The sequence below is a fragment of the Syngnathus leptorhynchus genome, chromosome 9 (assembly GCF_054491065.1).
Source record: "Syngnathus leptorhynchus isolate UIUO chromosome 9, UIUO_Slep, whole genome shotgun sequence".
NCBI lineage: Eukaryota > Metazoa > Chordata > Actinopteri > Syngnathiformes > Syngnathidae > Syngnathus > Syngnathus leptorhynchus.
The window spans coordinates 7,010,671-7,029,868 of NC_141203.1; the positions used below are offsets into that span (position 1 = coordinate 7,010,671).

The 19,198-nt window shown below is 43.9% G+C and overlaps 1 protein-coding gene across 1 annotated transcript; it reads left to right on the forward strand.

The window, feature by feature from the left end:
* The first annotated feature begins 586 nt into the window (after positions 1 to 586).
* On the forward strand, positions 587 to 13,834 carry irs2b (insulin receptor substrate 2b). The gene is made up of 2 exons (XM_085920219.1): positions 587 to 3,948; positions 10,778 to 13,834. Exons 1-2 carry the CDS (start codon positions 603 to 605, stop codon positions 10,780 to 10,782), a joined length of 3,351 nt encoding a protein of 1,116 aa, XP_085776345.1. The 5' UTR covers positions 587 to 602; the 3' UTR covers positions 10,783 to 13,834.
* Positions 13,835 to 19,198: the final 5,364 nt, after the last annotated feature.

Here is a 19,198-nt window from a genome sequence, read left to right on the forward strand (position 1 = left end):
TATTATTTGGAAGGCACAGTATGTCTATTTTTGTGATTGAGGTTGGCAATGCAGAACTTCACAGCATCATACTGAGCCAAGTATTTCATCTTGCTAATTTAGATTTACAAAAATAAATTTTATATATATATATATATATATATATATATATATATATATATATATATATATATATATATATATATATATATATATATATATATATATATATATATATATATATATATGAGATAGATAGATGGATAGATAGATAGATAGATAGATAGATAGATAGATAGATAGATGCTTTTAAAATGAGAATTTTGAGGCTGATTTGAGGTGATGAAAGAGCTCTAATGACGTAAAAAGGAGGCTGCATCAACGCAGCCAAATGCTTTCTCTGCTATAAATAAATAAACGGATCCCTGACTAGGCTCAAACGGGTCGGAAGGGGGCAGAGTGACGGTAGTAAGGAGGCTTTCCTCCCCTCTTTTATTCACGCACAATCCACCAATGAGCCCAATGAGCTGAGCGCGCACCGCCCACTGGCTGCGTGCGTATTTTTTCTTCCCCCCGTTCCCTCCTCCTCCTCCTCCTCCCCCATTGAGTGTGTAAATGGTCACATGTTGTTTCCCCTCCCCAGTCCGGACACCAGCACGATCAGAAGCAGCAGCAGACATGTGTTATTTATCGCTCAGCCGTGGAGGAAGCAAGAGGACGATCGAAGCGTAAAAACAAAAACTAACGTCGAGTGTCCTCCAATTCTTCTTCCTCCTCGTAAGTGTTTGAAGAGTAGAATGGCGAGTCCGCCGAGCGATGCCGGACCCCAACTACCGGCTGCCGGCGTGAAGAAGTGCGGATACCTGAGGAAGCACAAACACGGCCACAAGCGATTCTTCGTACTCAGGGAGCCCGGTGAGGGCTGCCCTGCGCGGCTGGAGTACTACGAGAGCGAGAAGAAATGGAGGAACAAGTCTGCTGCCAAGCGGGTCATCCCGCTGGACTGCTGCCTGAATGTCAACAAGCGAGCGGACGCCAAACACAAATATCTCATCGCGCTGTACACCAAGGACGAGTACTTTGCCGTGGCCGCCGACAGCGAGAGCGAGCAGGAAGGATGGTACCGGGTGCTGACGGATCTGATCGCGGAGGGGAGAGTCATCGACGGGTCGGCGTCCAACTCTGCGTCCTCGCTAGTGGGTTTCGACGAGACGAGCTACGGCGTGATCACGCCGGTTAGTGCTGCCTACAAGGAGGTATGGCAGGTCAACATGAAGTCCAAAGGCTTGGGGCAGAGCAGGAATTTAACCGGAGTGTACAGACTCTGCTTATCCAGTCGGACTATCAGTTTTGTAAAACTCAACACGGAGGTGGCCTCGGTCATTTTGCAGCTGATGAACATCCGGAGGTGCGGCCACTCTGACAGCTTCTTCTTCATCGAGGTGGGTCGCTCTGCAGCCACCGGACCCGGCGAGCTTTGGATGCAGGCAGATGATTCTGTCGTGGCGCAGAACATCCACGAAACCATCCTGGAAGCTATGAAAGCAATGAAGGAGTTGTCTGAATTCCGCCCTCGCAGCAAAAGCCAGTCATCGGGTACCAACCCCATCTCCGTGCCCACAAGGCGGCACCTGAACCACCTTCCCCCCAGCCAGACCGGTCTACTCCGGAGGTCGCGCACTGACAGCATGGCCACAACCTCACCTGTAGGTAAATTCTCTTCTTGTCGGATACGCACGGCCAGTGAGGGCGATGGCACCATGACACGCCCTATTTCGGTGAACGGGAGCCCCCTCAGCCCGGGGGTCCACCGCACCCTCCTGAGCAGGTCTCACACCATCACGGCACGCCCATGTCGGACGTTTGAATCCTCCTCCCTGCAACACAGTAAGTCCATGTCCATGCCGTTGTCTCATTCCCCGCCGATGACTGCCCCCAGTCTTGTGAGCCTGACCTCGTGTCCAGATAACAGCGCGCCTCGTCCCTCCAGCTGTAGTGCCTCTTTTTCGGGCTCCCCGAGTGACGCCGGTTTCATATCGTGTGAGGAGTACGGCACGAGCCCCGCGGACGCACGCGACCTCCGGCTGCCTCTCACGTACGGGAGCAACACCCCAGAGTCTCTCAGAGCTGACACTCCTCCCTCCCGGGATGGCAGCAGGCTCGATGGCTACATGTTAATGGAACAGCCAAACCAGAACGGCTATCGGTGGTACTCGGAGTTGGACAAGGCTTATCGAAAGCGTACATACTCTCTGACCACCCCCCGCCAGCAGAGGTGTCTCCCTCAAGTGTCTTCGGCCTCCCTCGACGAGTACACGTTAATGAGGGCCACTTACACAAGTGGAAGCCAGTCTTCTCGCAGATGTCTCACAGCCTCTCCTAAAGGAACCTTTCCAGATGAGTACAGGGATGTCCGGACGGGACCAAACTGTCTCCAGGGCGACAGTGGTTACATGCCTATGATGCCAGGCGTGGCACCTCATACATTAGGTGCTAAGAACGACCCCTACATGCCTATGAGCCCCATGTGTGTCTCTGCTCCGAAGCAGATCATCAACCCCCGATCACACCCCTCCTCTGCAGCAGGGCTGGGCCCGCATGCTGTCTCCCCAGGCAGCGTTTCCCTCGAGGACAATGGCTACATGCGCATGTGGTGCGGAATCAAAATGTCAATGGAGAGCACTGACGGAAAGCTCACCAATGGAGAGTACCTGAACATGTCTCCCGGTGACCACACGTCTCGAGACCACATCCTTAGTTCTTCTGGAGGAGAGCAACAACACAGACAGCCTTATTATAGCACGCTGTCACATTCACTTAAGGGACAATTGCAACGCAACGGGTCCACTGACACAGACCAATACGTGGTGATGTGTTTGCAGAAGCAGCGCATCGAAGAGGAGTCCAACTACTGCCCTGTGTCTTTGGGAGACTCTGTGACACCTGGCACCCCTTCATCTGCCCCTTCTCCTCTCAGAGACGGTGGAGTTCTGGCGCACAGGAGTAGGGCGTGTCGCCCCACTCGCCTGGCTCTCGATTCTCTTAGAACCTTACCATGTATGAGTGAACACCCGCTCCCCACTGAGCCACGCAGCCCAGGAGAGTATATTAACATCGACTTCAGCAGTGCTTCCAGTGGCGCGGTGGAATCCGCTGAAGCCTCAAAGTGTGCAGATGAGGGATCTATACCACTTTCGGACTATGTTAACGTGGACCTCGCCTCGCCCAAGACTGTGAGTTTGAACCGGGAGGAGGAGGAATGTGAAGGCGTAGAGGGACAGGAAGAGGTGAGAGGCGTGGTGGATGAATATCCTCTCCAGCATCACACGAGTCTGACGTGTCAGCCGGCTGCAGTCAAGGATGACTACACCGAGATGACACTCGGTCCTCTCTGCACCACCGACAATGCCCCTCTCCCTACCAGCCCGAGTGCCTGTGTCCATAGACTGAGTCTTGACAGCAGCCTTGTGGCGGACGGAGTACCAGCGGTACCCGTGGATTCTTTTCTCCTTAGTGGACCTTCGCTGAATGTCCCCCTTGCAGATCCACATCGGGGGGCCAAAGTTATTCGCGCTGACCCTCAGGGACGCCGACGACACAGCTCCGAGACCTTCTCTTCTACTACCACTGTCACACCTGTGTGCCCCTCATTTGCCCACGACACCAAGCGCCACAGCTCGGCCTCGGTGGAGAACGTCTCCCATGGCGTGCGGGACTCAGAGGGACCTGATGAGGACTACGGCGGAAGCACCCCGATGTGCAGGGAGACATCCGCCGGCTATCAGAATGGACTCAACTACATTGCCTTAAACTTGATGGAGGGTACTCTCAGTGGGTGCCGGTTAGGGGGCTGTGATGGACTCTTGAGATTCAAGACTGCCTGTGGCTGCAAAGGTGGTATGAATGGCTTCAACTCCAGTCCCTACGCCAGTTTGGGATTCAAGGAGACGACTGCCGCTGCTGTGAAAGGTGAGCGCCACTACTATATGTTGTACACACATTCATTCAGGAGGCTTTCATTCATGAAGGGAGTGGTATCATTACTGGAGCAGGATCTGTCGTAGTGCTTCTGTGTACTCTGCAGATTGACTGGTGGTTGCTAAGCAGCGCTAGGCTCATTTTCATTCCCAAGTTGTGAAAAATTGTGAGAGCGCAGTATTTCTGCCTGCAGCCGGCCTCGTAGTCACTGGACTCTGCCGCGCTGACTCTAAGCTCAAAGCCGGTAATCAGAATGTATTTTCGTGCGACTAATCGAAAAGAATATAGCGTGCTTTTCGCCTTGACGCTCGACAACATAGCAACCTACATTATGTAACAAAAACAGAGCAAAAGAACACTAGACAGCATATCATATCATCTGTGCTCACACACAGGCCTGGCCTTTGTGCAGTTTTATAAGTCACCGCCACCGAGAAAAGTTGTACCAAACATTGCTGTGAGATGCAGGCGGTGGTGATGTTTAGGTAGAATTAGTCACCCCCTTGTCACACCCATGACACAACGAGAAATTTCACAGGACAGTGATGTGAAGGGGAGCTGTTTGCTCAACCTTTCTTTTACGTTGGGCTGCACGGATACCACGTTGGGATGATACAACAACACCCAATCTAGAATGGCCCGTTCTATTCTTAACACCATTAAAATTCATGCTTTGGGCTGTTTCTCTATTCTTATTGGCTGACTTGAGCTCATGAGACGTAGTTTTATACCACGTCAGTGTTTCATCTTTACTAGTGACGTATGTTACTACACCGGCTCATTTAAAGTAGTAACACCAGCAGAGATCCTTGTTTTTATGCCTGATTGTAAAGCCGGTTTATTGGTCCTCTATTTGGTCCTATTGTCTTTATACGGCTGACTACTACACCGTTGATGGGTTGTCTTTCCGGGAAAGAACAGTTGCCATCAAAATATCACCTTTCACCTTGTTCTCTACGCTGTTGCATCACTGGCTTTTCATGCAACTCTCAAAGGCAGGGATTATTTACACGGATAGGTGACCAAACAGCGGCATTTCAGAAGTCACTGTTATCCGAAAAGACAATCCGGAGAGGATGGTTGCGAAGTCTTGTAAATTGCTGTTTGTGCTTTCATGACAGAGATTGCTTCTTAGCTAGTAGGACTGAACAACTTATCGTGTTTGGAATTGAAATCGTGATCTGAGATAATGCGATTTGTGATCTTCAAAATTATGCGCTTTTATCCCTGACAGGTCACTAACCAATCGACTACAAGCTGGTTAAAAAAGTGTCACGTCCACATCACACTGACACCCATCCTACTTGAGTTATTGCTTTCCCGGCTCCTCGTGAAGGCTCGATGCTCAGCTAACTTGCTCAGCTATGAGCTTCGGGGTGCAGGTCCTCTCTAATAACTAATCCTCGCCTCGGTAATGACAAAACTAGAGAAAAGATTGGACATGCTAATGCTAATTGCTAAACTAATGTGTAACACAGAATCATGAAAGACCAAAATCGGGGCTTTTCCCAGAAGTCATGTTTGTACAAAAATTTGAATGTAAAGAAGCAGACATGATACTTTCTTACCCCTTTAATGGGAAATATTTACCTTTTGTTATTCCAATAACCATTCGGAAATATTTCCATCATGATATTTTCCACTTTTACACTCACTATTACTATGAAGTGATTTTATTATTACCAGGAAGGGAATGTCCTGAAAATAAATCGGACCTTGAATTAAAATTGGTGTACCTGTCAGAAAAATTGGTATTCAATCTTCTCCAAAAACGGTTCAAACCTATCAACTAGTCTGTCTTTTGGTCTCTGAACCCGCTCTGACGCTTCTCGCGGTACTCCGTGCGAGTCATCGGGTTCCCCAGGAAAACAAGTGAGTCAGTTGTTTATCAATTGTCAGGTACCGGGTTTCAGGCCTGGAATGCGGGGCAGTGTGCAAAGGTTGCTGGGAGAGGTGAATGCTCACTTGTTTTTCTAACCTGGCAGCATGGAAGACTCTGAAGGGGGATGGGGGACTTTTTTTTCAGCAAACAACTTCACAAACATGGCTGTATGGCCGCATGTTTGGGTTGTATGAACATTTGCTATCTCCCGTTTCTTCTTCTACTCCTTCGAAAGGACTAAACACATGCTTCTTAGCAATCAAGGGATAGACGAGGCGTCGCCTTCCGCAAGCTTTGCCACATTTTCTTGTTATCAACCTACTGAGACCATAGTTTACATTCCCTTCAGTGCTGCAGTTTGAAACATTAGGAACTTAAATCCCATGTCCTCATTTGGCATTTGCAGTCACCCCGTGGGGCGGAGAGGGAAGGAGTGTGGGCTCACAGTGAGGAGGGGGTGAGAGGGAAGGAGGCAGTTGCTGTTCTAAAATTCAACACACATGTGAATGAATAAGAGGGGGGCTGCATTCTATATCCCTATATATGGACTTTCTTGTTTCTGTGTGCTGTGGATCACTTTTAATAGGCCAGGCAGTCGATTGGTTAGTTGTTTTGAAGCAGCAGTTCCACCGTTTAGCCTTCAAGGACACACCTCCTGACCCTGCTGCAATGTCACTTTTGTGACCTTTGAACTACAGCGAAATGCATCAAGCCACATCATAGAAGCGTGTGGATTACTTTTTACCATATTTTTCTGAGGCTGCCTTTCATCTATTTACCCCCCCCCTTCACATACGCCCAACCCCCTCCCCCCACCCTCTGTTGTAACAGCCGTCTTGCATGGTTGCATTTAGGGGAGAATCTGACTCACTCCCTCCATGCCTTGCCGAATTTAGCAGCCCAACGCACACACCGTTCCACTTTCTGCGTCTTCCTGTCTGCATATGCGCAGCCGCCAGCAGATGGTCGAGAGGGTTGTGTGTGAGTGTGTTTTGCGTGCAGAGGTGTTTGTGTGTGTGTGTGTGTGTCTGTGTGTGTGGGGGGGGGGTGAGTCAGGAGTATTTGCACCTGCCCCGCCAAGCAGCACTCACTGGTTATCTGGCTCTTTTAGGAGGAGAGTGACAATACGCTAATGACCGGCCACCATCTGCCACAACAACAGGGAGAAGGTGGAAGTGGAGGAGGGTGGCGGAGGGATGCACGAGGGTGTGTTCAAGAAGCCTTACACCAAACCCCTCCCCCCCCTTTTTTTTTTTTGAATCATCCCTCCCCCCTGATTCTCCGCCTCTTTTCTCCAGGCATCGCTTTCTGTTTTGCAGAAATCATGTGACGCAACCTACGCCTACCCCCCACAATCATCCTACAGCAAGCCCCCTCCTCTGTTGACACACACATGCTTTATTTGGCATCAGTGTTGTGTATTTTCTCTTGTTTTCCATACCTCTGTGGGCTGGTTTTGCTTAGGCGTCTTCCACCAGAGTCTGCAGAGGATCTCCTAATGACTTGTTTAGCAACTAAAGCTTATCAAACTTGATTAAAGGTTGCTGTTGTCATCACAGCAACAAACAAGAACAAACAGCTTTGGCATAGTTTTGATACCGCACTGATAATCACCCCCAATTCTTTGCATTTTAATGAGCAAGTTACAGAGGTACAAAGTGCACTTTTCCAAAGTCAGCCCAACAAGACTCTTTGATGACAACAGAGGAAAGGAACACTTTGTTTCTTGCCCTCACCTGTCCTGTACTCCCCCCTCCCCCTGCAACTCTGCACAGTCACAGTGAGTGTGATACATAACTCTTGAGAGTACACTAGGGCAGGATGTTCCAGTCGCAGATAAAAACAAAGTCAACCTATCCCCAATTTAGCTTGGAGGTAAGAAGGCTTACGTTCACTTCAGGATTAGACATTGTTGAGCCGCTTGTTTTGTCTCGAGCTGCTGCGTGATGCAAGCGTGTCTCAGCAAACTCAGCCCCTTCAAATGACCGTTTTATGCTAAATGTCGAGCCAGGATAAACTTTTTTTTTGTGTTAATTTGTGTTTGTTAATCAGCAACCATTGTCTTGATGGACTGAAAAGGAAAGTAATGGATCAGCCCCACCACTTCAATATTATGTAGTTTTATTTGACAGAACAGGCACAGGTTCTTTAATCAAGTTGTGATCGCCTCGAGAAGAAAATAACCAAAAATCAAATGCAATTATTGATCCAGTAACTTGAATAATTCGATCACAAGAAAAGGTTGAAGCAAAGTCTCTGCCTCAGAAAACAGGCACACGAGATGAGTTGTCGATGGCCTCAACTCACACCAAATACCTCCAGCCGACTCTCATTACTGACACCCACGTCCCTGTTTAAAGCCACACACTAAAAGTGACTATAGTAGAATGGTGACCAAGTAAACGAACTTATCACCGGCACCTTACCTGTATGTTCAATACTGCAAAATACATTTATCCAATTAATTAATTGCTAGAAAACCTACTTTATATTTTGCTATATGATGACATCACTGGATATAAAACCGGGGCTTTCCTCCCAAATGTGTCTAAGTCACTCAAGGGGATACTGTGATTGGAGGTCGTGTCCACACCACGAGCAAAAATTGAGGTGAGCGAGCAGGGCTTGTTTTCGTGCTGTGCATCGGACAGGCCCATGGCGTGGGAGGTCATAGGTCACGAGGCATTCGGTGTTTGTGTAGTAGAGCCCTGCGATAGATCAGGGAGGAGCCAGCCGGCGGGAGGCTGGAATGTAAACACAACATATCCCAGCCTGTTCATCTCTGAGGGAGAAGACTTGACATCATTTCTGCTCTTTTCAGTCTTGGAGTTGTTTACATGACACATTGGAGCCAGGAATAGCAAACTGAAAACATGTCTGAAAGATTATTTTTAAGACAAAATAATATTTTCTTAGCATCGTCAAATTTTTACTAACGCTTTAAAAACACCCATAGCAGGTGTGTAAGAATATTTGGTGGCTGGTTTCACAAAAGATAGTGTTTTTCAATCCCAAACCACAAAAAATTACTTCCAATAGCACCCATGAGGAAGTGCTATTGCCACTTACTGGCTTGGCATTCATGTTACTTGTGTATTCTCTGTGAGAACAGGGATTAATTTGGTACAACCTGAACATTTGCGACTGTTGGCAAAAGTAGCGAATGGCTAACTTGCGACCTTGATCGAACCCTGACAACAACTCGACATTGGATACCTTCACAAATTCCTCAGTGGGACACGGCCTTAAGTGTGTCATTTTTACCAGTCATGCTTGATGCCAATAGAAATCCCCCACCACGTTTTGATTGGTTTGCTGTCTTATTTTTCACATTTATGGCCATTTACATGAGATACGCTAAGTGGGGGAGACCGCAGTGGACATGTTTACGTCGGAAGAGACTCGGCCGCCAATAACACTCCCCAGTGTCCTAGCCCTGAATGGAGCTGGGCTAAGTTTAGCCTGCAAGCTAAATAAATAATGAACAGTCGTGAGGGTGGGCGGTCGTAATGGTTGTGGGAGGAACTGAAAAAGGGCACCCCCACCGAAAAGCAGGACAGGGGTTGAGTAGCCATTGGGTTCATTCCTTGATAGACCTCGCTCCCTTTGTTTCAGTAACACCCCTTTTTCCACACACCCCTGTTGTCTGGTGTGTGGTCGCGTTGAGACATGACATTTATTTATTTGTTTCCTCTGCAGCGTGTTATTAATCCACGCTGTCAGTGATTCATTTTCCCGGCACATCTCAGTCATTCTCACCCAAGTGTTTGCCCCGACAGGCCACTGTCTGGACCAGCACATACACACACAGATTGTTACAGGCCGACGGTCCCATGACCTCACTGCATTCCCGGTCCTCTCAGTCAGGTTGATTCTGTTACTGTGGTTTTTCCACCTCTCCCCAAACTCTTTCTTCTTGATTCTCTCTTTTCTTGCCCTGTAATGAACCCAAACAACCATGAGGAACCATTAGGGGAGCCAAATTAAATGTCTATTTTCCCCAAAATGAGTCATCCACTGAACAAAAAAAAAACCCCTTCCATGATTCTAAGATTTTTCTTTTTAGTCAAAAACAGCAGAACAAAGTGTGTGTGTTTTTAGTAGGGAGTGTTGTGGGGAGGGGGGTCAGCTTGGCCTGAATGAAAGGTTTGTTTTAGAGAATGAACGATCACATCGAGCTTTGTGAAAACAGCTCTTGTTCACCTCCGGGGGAGGGGACGAGAGAGGGGAGAGGAGACGAAGAGCGGGGGACAAAAATGTGGCCCACCGGCCCAGCCGTGTGTATTTGTGCGTGTGTGTTGTCGGCCGACATTTCCGCTGCCGTTTGATAGCTGCATGCAAATGAAAGCTCCCAAGCAAGTGCGTGGGGGTCAGAGTTCAGCAGTGTTTTCCACTGGGACAGAAAGCGACACTGTGGCGACTGCATGAATGAGAATAAATAAGAATATGTCACTGTGGTGTGTGGGAGTGAAATTTGCATGTTTTATTTTGAGTGTGTGTATTCAGTCTGGAATACCGGTGTTGTGTGCACGACGCTGTTTTAAAGGCACTGACATAGGAGCACACAGTTTGTTACCAAGTAAGGAATAAGTGCTCTTCAAAGTGGGGGAATCCATTTGACCACACACACATATTTAATTTTTTTCCTGAAAATATATGTTTAACTATTTTTGATAACTATTATGCCCCCCCCCAAATAACAACTGTCAATATGAATTTATTAGAAAAAAAACTTTCAAAATGTAACTTATTTTCTCCCAAAATGTAATTTTAGTCAACCTCTTTTTTTTCCCCTTGAAAGACTGCAGCTTTATAAGATTCAGACTTTTTTGCCCAAATACAACATCAACAACAGTTCTATTCATTTTAGTTTTGTAATATTCCAACTTCATTGTCATCATTCATCATTGTCATCATGTTTTTCCTTCTCTCTTTCAGAATGACGGCCACTGGCTCAGCCCCCCTTCCCCTTTCCTCTTCTGGCCGTCAGGTCGGTCCACCGCCTCCGTGTGATGACGTCGCCTCGGCAACAGCTGGACCGTGGGCTGCCACCCACATGTCCTTTGCCCCTCGCCGCCATCTCTGCGAGGTCACGGAGGCGACAGTCACCACAGCAACACGGACACTTGACCTTTGGCCCCAAATCTTCCCTTGGCACCAAAACGATGAGGCGCCATCCATTGATGCTGCTGGACTAGATGACTTAAAGAAACAAACTGTCGTACCAACTATTAACTCTTGGTAACCATTTTATTTATCTGCGAAATGACTACACAAGTTATTATATCATGTTGGATATATATTATTTTGGTTACCGATAATAACAGAGTTTGAGCTGGTGGTCTGACCTGCAAAGACACCAAACTTGGAGATCACATGCACACACATGCAGAAAAAAATGCATAATAAATATTTATTTATTTAACGCGGATGTATGCATTTGGCAAAACCTTTTCCAAATGTGTGAATTTCTATAAAGGTGGCATTTAGGTACATATTTAAAAAAAAAAAAAGTTTGCTTAAAAGAACCTACCTCAACAAAACAAACAAAAACAGGTTGGTTAAACCCCCCTTAGTTGATATGAATATGTATGAAATATTTATTTTTTAAAACTTTTTTTTAAGAAAATCACCAATCCAAAGCCTTACTCTCGCCCCTGATGGGCTGTTTCGTCTGGACCTAACAACCCTCCACAACAGAACCGATCCGCAAAGAATGAGCCACTCTGAGATTTCCACGGTACATTTAAGACAAGATGATGTATGAAAGATGTCTATATTTATTCACCCGGCGGGGGGGGCGAGATGGAAGGATTTTCTATCCTCGCGTTTTTGGAGAGCGATGATGTCACGCTCAAACACCGCTGCACCACCCAGATACATCTGTGGCCTGTCTGAGCCAAAGTCACAACACTTTGGACCTGTTCACCTGTAGTCAGTCCCCTGCATACCCGCCCGCGCCGCCTGCAGGAAGTTATGACAAAATGGAATGTTTGAAGTTGTCTTAACTAGGGATGGGCAGAGTGATCGAAATTTGGTTGATTGTCGGGAACTGATCAATAATTAAAGTGAAAATCGAGTACAACCAGCAGAGGCGCTGTTGATTCAGTCTGCATGAGTTAGCGGTTTAAAGAAGATTTCAGCATTATTCTGTTCTTTAAGATACTGCAACAGAACATCCAGAGAGTTTATCATCGCGCTTCAGTAGAAATTCATGCAAAAAATGAAAAATCATAGGGCTACAAGTAAAAAGTTGGCTTTAAATACGAATGCTTTTCACGTATATTTTTCCTGCAAATATGTTTTTTGTCATATTATGACTACACAATTCCATCTATTTTTTGTTGTATATAATTACTGTTTTCTACCATTACAGTTCTACTCATAGAATTGAACTTTTTATCAAAAAATTATCAAATGCGACTCGATTGTTTTTTTGTCATATGACCATTAAATATTTTTCTCAATATAATCTATTTTATACCTGTAAGATTTTATTAACTTTATTCCCATAAAATTACAACTCTGTTCTATATATGTATAAAAACTCTTCAATTACCATTTTTTTCTTCAAATTTTGAATTTTAGAAACAATTCACGATTTATAATTCTGCAACTTTATTCTGGCTATATCTGATCACATTTGCACTGAATTCTTAAAACTACAACTTGTGCTATTTTTTTCCCACCACACTTTTACAGAGGAGTGGTTGAACAATTAATCAGTTAATTGATTGCTCATTTTCTCCACCTTCAATCAATTAAAAAAAAAATCATCAAATGCCCATCCCTGGTCTTAACAGTGCACACAGACCCACTCACCTGTTGCCTCACTGCAGCGCCGAGCCACGTGGTCGGTTTTGTCGCATTTTGGGACGCTGACGCAGCAAAAGCATGGTCTTGCACTTACAAACTTGTCTAGATTGTAACACAAGACGCGTTGAATGTAGTACACGCTGCGTTCCAAGGCTGGGAACGCACAATCCCAATGAACAACCACAACAATGAAAAGCCAACGAAAACATTGACCGACACAACACACCAGGACAAGCATTGTTGCTGTTTATCTGGATCCACTGGTACTTCGAGACTGTAAATAGTGTGACGTTATGACAACAAAAAAAACTTTAAGTTAAATAACTTATGCTGTTTTTACTGTACATAGTTTGTGTTGCCGTGATACAACAGAAGCACTAATTAAGTTATACGCTAACCACTTCTGGTTTGGCTTTGATTCCCCCCACCCCCTCCTTTATTTGTGTTTTCAAATAATTTGATAACTCTGATGGGAGTATTGTGAAAGCCGATGCCACCATTTTTTTAATGCTGTAACTGCAAATTTTACAAGAAATTCATACTTGACCTAATTCATTCTTGATACTTGGGTACAAATGGCATATGCAATATTTACATGATTCAAATCTAGTTTACTTACCAAGGTGTACCAAATGTACAAATATTGTCTATTTGTTTATGAAACTTAAAATAATGATTTTTTTTTTTGATTGTTGCGGTTTGTACGTGTTTTTTTTTTTCTTCTTCAAATATGAAATTTGCTAATCGAGCCCATTTGGTGTTTGAGCAGTGTTTTGCATATGGGTCGTGTATCTTGATGAAAGCATCTAAAGATGACTGTTGGGGGTGCCCGGCTGATTTGCTGTGTTTTCCCCCGCCCATCCCACTGTAAATAATTCACTTCTTGCTTATTATTGTGATGCGACTAAGAGATGATAATTTAAATTTACGTCTTTGCTTTAGATTGTATTGATTCTTTTTAGACACATGGAATAAATATTGATATTATTTAAGATGCCTGCTTATGCTCTGTTTATTGTTCTATTTTGTCTCTGACAAATAAATACTTTACTTTGTTTATCATTGAAATAGTTTCCACGTTTCCTTGTATCATTGTTTCTCATTTTATCAAGACATTTTGGAAAATGTTATGCTTCCAATGTTAAAATATAAATAAAAAAATTTATAGAAATGGTCTTATTGTCTAACACTGTTTCCCCCAGAGAATACTTTGAGTGCTCGTAAAAAATATCTACAAAAATTAGCCCCTCCTGTTCTGTATTATACTTGCAAAATTACAGTATGACTTTATTCTTGTGCTTGAACAATTATGTCTTTATTCTTGTTTTACCTAATTTGAATCTCTAGTCTCAACGATTTTAACTACTTTTTTTTTCTTTTCAGTATGACCTTAATAGTTTCTCAAAAAAAAAGAGAAGACACATTTATTTATTCGTTTGCTTTTGTTTATTTTGAGTTTGACTTGGGGAGAAAGTGTGTGACCACCCTTTTGGGCGTGGGCCCTAACCTAGGATAGCTCCTCTTATTGTTTAGCCTCCCAGGCCCCACCCCCTCCTCAGCAATAGTCATTAAGCAGCATGTTACAACAGCCTCTGGAGGTGGGTGGGATTAAAGCACCAGCGAGATCAACGCTTTTGCACATTTAACCATATGCCGGCGGATTATTCATTCCCGCAACCGTGCTAATTAAAATGGTAATTAAGGCTAGGGCTCTGTCTAATTGTTTCTACTGTGTGATGCAGAGATATATTATTGCTATCTGTTTTCTATCAATCTAGTGGTGGGGTCATTGGAGAGGTAACAAGCAGTACCCAATTCTTCCACCGGGCACTTTCTTTTAAGCATAGTCATGTTAAAGTATATTATTATTGATTATAATATATTATTTTTATATTATTTATTTATTTTTTATGTTACAGTTTTAATTTTTTGTTATTAAAATAAATAGATTTTTCAATGAAAGTAGGCAGGATAAAGAAATAAAAAAAAAATGGACAACTCCCTCCCCTTATTATTCCATTAAATTGAGGTTCCCTGTACTTTGAAATTGAAGCCCAACAACACAATTGTAGTGAGTGCCATATAGTGAGACGTATTTATGATTTTTGTAGCAAGATCTACAACCATTTTGAAATCATGTACGTATGTGACGTTTCCGCATAACAGAGACGTGTTATTTAATCTGATTTGAAATCTGATCATTTATCCTAGCTGGAGAGTATTTAAGTGGTCATGTGTGTGTGGTAGCAGTGTGTCCATATGGAAAATGTCCTAAAGTGTAGCTTTGGCCCAAGAGAGCCGTTCTTATGGACAGAGACCTACAGCAGCTCAACAGGAAATGGTCTTCTTCCGGAAAGCTGTCTGGAACGTTGCGTCTCCTTAAGTATCCGTGTGTGTGTTTTAAAAGCCAATAAGCTCTGAGGCCATATGAGGATCCCCCCCCCCCCCATACCCCACTAAACCCCCACTTAACTCCTCACCCACCTTCAAGATTGATTTGTGTATGTTGTTGTTTGTAGTTTGTGATTGTCACTGATTATTAGCCCCCCCACTGACTATTTACTTCTACTTTTGCAAAGTGTAAACCCTATTTGCCCATTATATTGATGATTGCAGGTTTAGATTGGTCAATCAAGTGTCTATTTTTATAGGGCAGGGTCTTATACTATACCACTACATTTATGGTCCTAGATTATTGAAAATAAAGAATCTCGGTTTTCAGAATCGGCTTGAGAAAAATACATTTCATAAAGTAAAAGTATACTATAGATTGTTTTAATGCATTTTACTGTAAGATGTGCCTGCAGATTTGCTACTTCAACCATTCATCATTTATTTCTCACAGAAGGAAGCGGGAGGGATGCAAACACCATTTTTTGTTTTTTCGCCTTGTTTGTCCATGCTGCGCACGCGCACACACATGCACACACACAAATGCACGCACACACACTGGAGTAACTGGATGACAAGTTGACAAGAGAGAGCAAATACCCTGGGGCACACCCATTTGTGTTTCCGTCTTTCACTCAAAAAGCACTTCCTGTTTGGGAATGCTGTGTTGAGCTATCAGCTATGACAGGGGTGTCAAACTCATTTTTTTTTTTGCGGGCCGCATTGTAGTCATAGCTTCTTTCAGAGGGCCATTATGACTGTCAACCCAAATAGATGTATGAGCACCTCGTATTATATACAGTAAAAGCTACAAAACAAACTGACAAATAACTCGTTTTCAAATCAGATGAGTAAAAACTGGTCAAAGATTTAAAAAAAATGATATTATTAAAAGTGAAGACAATTTGCAATTCTAGTCATGACACACAAATTTGATGGACAATTTGTCTTCACGGGCCACATAAAATGATGTGGCGGGCCATATCTGGCCCCCGGGACTTGAGTTTGACACCTGTGAGCTATGAGCTATCCTCTCACTCTTTCTCTCTCTCTCTCTCTCTCTCTCTCTCTCTCTCTCTCTCTCTGCCCCCCTCTCGCTCCCTGTCTTCCTCTCTCTCTCTCACCTTCCTCGTAATACATCACTCTTGTTGCGTAACCCGCCTGCACCAAGTGCGGTAAACAGGCACTTCCTCTTTTGCTAATGCAAAACACCCTTTTACACACCCTTGTAAAGCTCTGTTGTTGTCCATCTATGAACCGTTCACACGTGCAATGGCTCAAAAAACTCAGTATTTCATAAAACATAACCTTTGTTTTACATATCACATTGCTATTTGTGTAGAAAATACTATGTGTGAGTTTGTTTTAAAGTACCACAAATAGCACTCTTGGGCGTTTATTAGTTTGACTCAAGTGTAGATGGGGTGAGGCACCTATTAAGGCAGTGGTCCTAATTTTAATGGTAAATAATAATTTGCTCATGACATCTTTAATACTGCTGAGGGAACTTGTTTACAATAAGGTGCTGCTGTTTGGATTAGCAACAAGGATCGTTAAACACACTGGTGCACCCACTGAGTGACGGCTACTATTTGAGGAACTACAGAATACTGTACTACGTGTGTGGTTGGGCAGCCTGTTTTAGACAAGCAGCTGTTTTCCACGGAGTAGTTCTCACACTTATCCTGCATCTCCGCTTTCTCATGCAGCCTGTAATCTCTCTCTGCACACACACGTGCACACACCTGCAAATGCATACACACGCACGCGTAAAAAGAGGCAGGTAAGACAAAGAATAGCTGGATGTGGGTGGGGCTGGAAATGTGATGTGGGAATGTGCGGGAACCGACGGGGATGAGCTCAGCCTGGGTCCCCGCCTACTCGGTGACTCACTATTTGGCAGGTGCGCGGTTGGTGCATGCGCGTTGGCACCTGCGGGTCAGCTCAAGGTGTGTCGCCCTCGCTAAGCCTGACAAGTTTCCTCAGGCTCAGGTGAATCTATTCACCGCTGCTTACTCACTCACCGCCTCAACTCATCAAAGGAATACTGCAAATATTGTTTTAAAATGTTTTTAACCGGGCAACAATAACACCTACATTGTCGTGAACCTGAGCCCTCCCTGTTATGTTATCTGAGAAAGTCTGTGACCATTTCTCTTGACTTCTCTTTAAATTAACTCTAACAATGTAATGAAATTATATAATGTTCATAGGGTCTCACAAACAACATATTAGGTAATCAACGAGAAGAATGCATTTGTAAAACGAGCAGTCCCTCCAGTGTTCCCCTAAAAGGAGATTAACTATTGATGTTGTTCCCCCCCTCCCCCCAAAAAAAGATTGAAGATGTTGGTAGTCCAATAAATCAGTACATGCTTACTGATTTCAAAATTAAAATTGAATTAGAAACCAAAATATGAATTTTGTATCATATGACATCATTTAATTACTTACCTTAGGGAATCACAGATAGTGAGTTCAAATTAACTGAAGTGTTAATTAGTTGTGGCTTTGCAAAATTATTTGACTTGATTTATGACTTGCAAGTAATAACTCGGCTCAACTTCAAGTGGGGACTCGATTTGACTCACTTGACTTTTGTAACAGTAATTTGGGAATGCCAGCATGTATGTAAATCCCATTATAGGACTCAGCCATTGTTTTCTTTTCTTTTCTCTGAATTAATGTGAGACTCCCATTTTGCTAAAATTACTGTAATGTTATGCCAACATGCCTATGATGCTAATTTTTTTTTGAGACTCCAGCAATGTTTTTTCTTTTAATAGGTCCCATTGACCTAACACTGCTAACATACATACTTTTGGGATTCATCCATTTATTCTATCAAGAGATGCAAGCTTGATAAAACTGCAGCTCTGCTCAGCTGGCACATACAATACACTAATCCTTTTTGAGTTTCCGCCGGCATTTGTGAACTCTCCCTTTTCCTCCTCACTTTCACCGCATCTAAATGCTTGCAGCTGCCGCTTTTGTTCGCTCACATTTCTTGGCCGCGTGTCACGGAGGTATCATCTTGAGGCTTGGCAAGATAGATGTGTGAGATTACTGTACATACCTGTGCTCGCTGAATGTAAATAAATAACCATGGCATTCCTTCGGCACACTAAGCCCATTTCCTTCCAAAATGGATCATGTGGTTGCTAGAAACAAACAACGGAACATGTATTGGATCACCGAGTTCATGGAATAAGGATAATTAAGGTTCATATTTTAGCACACAACTCCCGCCTCTGACTCATGTTGTAATTGTTTTGTACTTCCAAGAGCCTCTGTTGTTGCTGTTGTTGTTTGCACTCTGCAGGAAGTTGCTACTCTTCGTGGCATCAAGGCCTTTTAGCTCCCACTTGAATGACAGCCATTGGCTGTTGACTGACCAAACACACGAGCCGCAATATTGGACTGGAGTGCTTGTTAATGACAGCTAGTAAAGGTTAGTGTACGAACAAGGAGTGGTTGAGTTTGCATAGGGGCCACCTGAAAACAATAAATCAGCCACCGAGCATCCGATTGACAGCATTATTATGTTTGACTTCTTCTACTTCTCAATATTGAACTTGAATTTCTGCCAAATTTGCTGTTATATGATCAGCAATAATCAACGGAACCCTTACCACTCTCCTATTTTTTCGGCATGAATAATCTTTCTAGTGTCTGATTTATCGTATTGACAACTAGAGGACTTTCTTAAGGAAGTTAGGAAGTGAAATAGCGAGATGTTAAATCCATAAGTCATAGTGATGAGCGTGTGATGGACATGCAGTGAGGATCTTGCGCCTCGGAGGTGAGTTTCTTCACATAAAAACACGAACAAAGCCATTAAAGTAATATGTCAGATCAGGGAGTGGTTGAATTTGCCTCAGAGATTTCAAAACATAAAAGCAGGCCCTAAGCATCCATTTGACAGCCATATTAAATTGTTTTTATGATCTAGCTCCCAGTGTCAAAACACAATGTACTCATTACGTATGATAGTTGTGATGATGGCTTATGTTTCACCCAATGAATATGATTTGATGTTTAAATGATTATGAATTAATGGAGAAAATTTGACATATGGAACAAAAAGTGGATTCCATTCCAATTAGGTGGAATGGCCGATGAACACATTCACTCCTATACATGTTGTCAAAT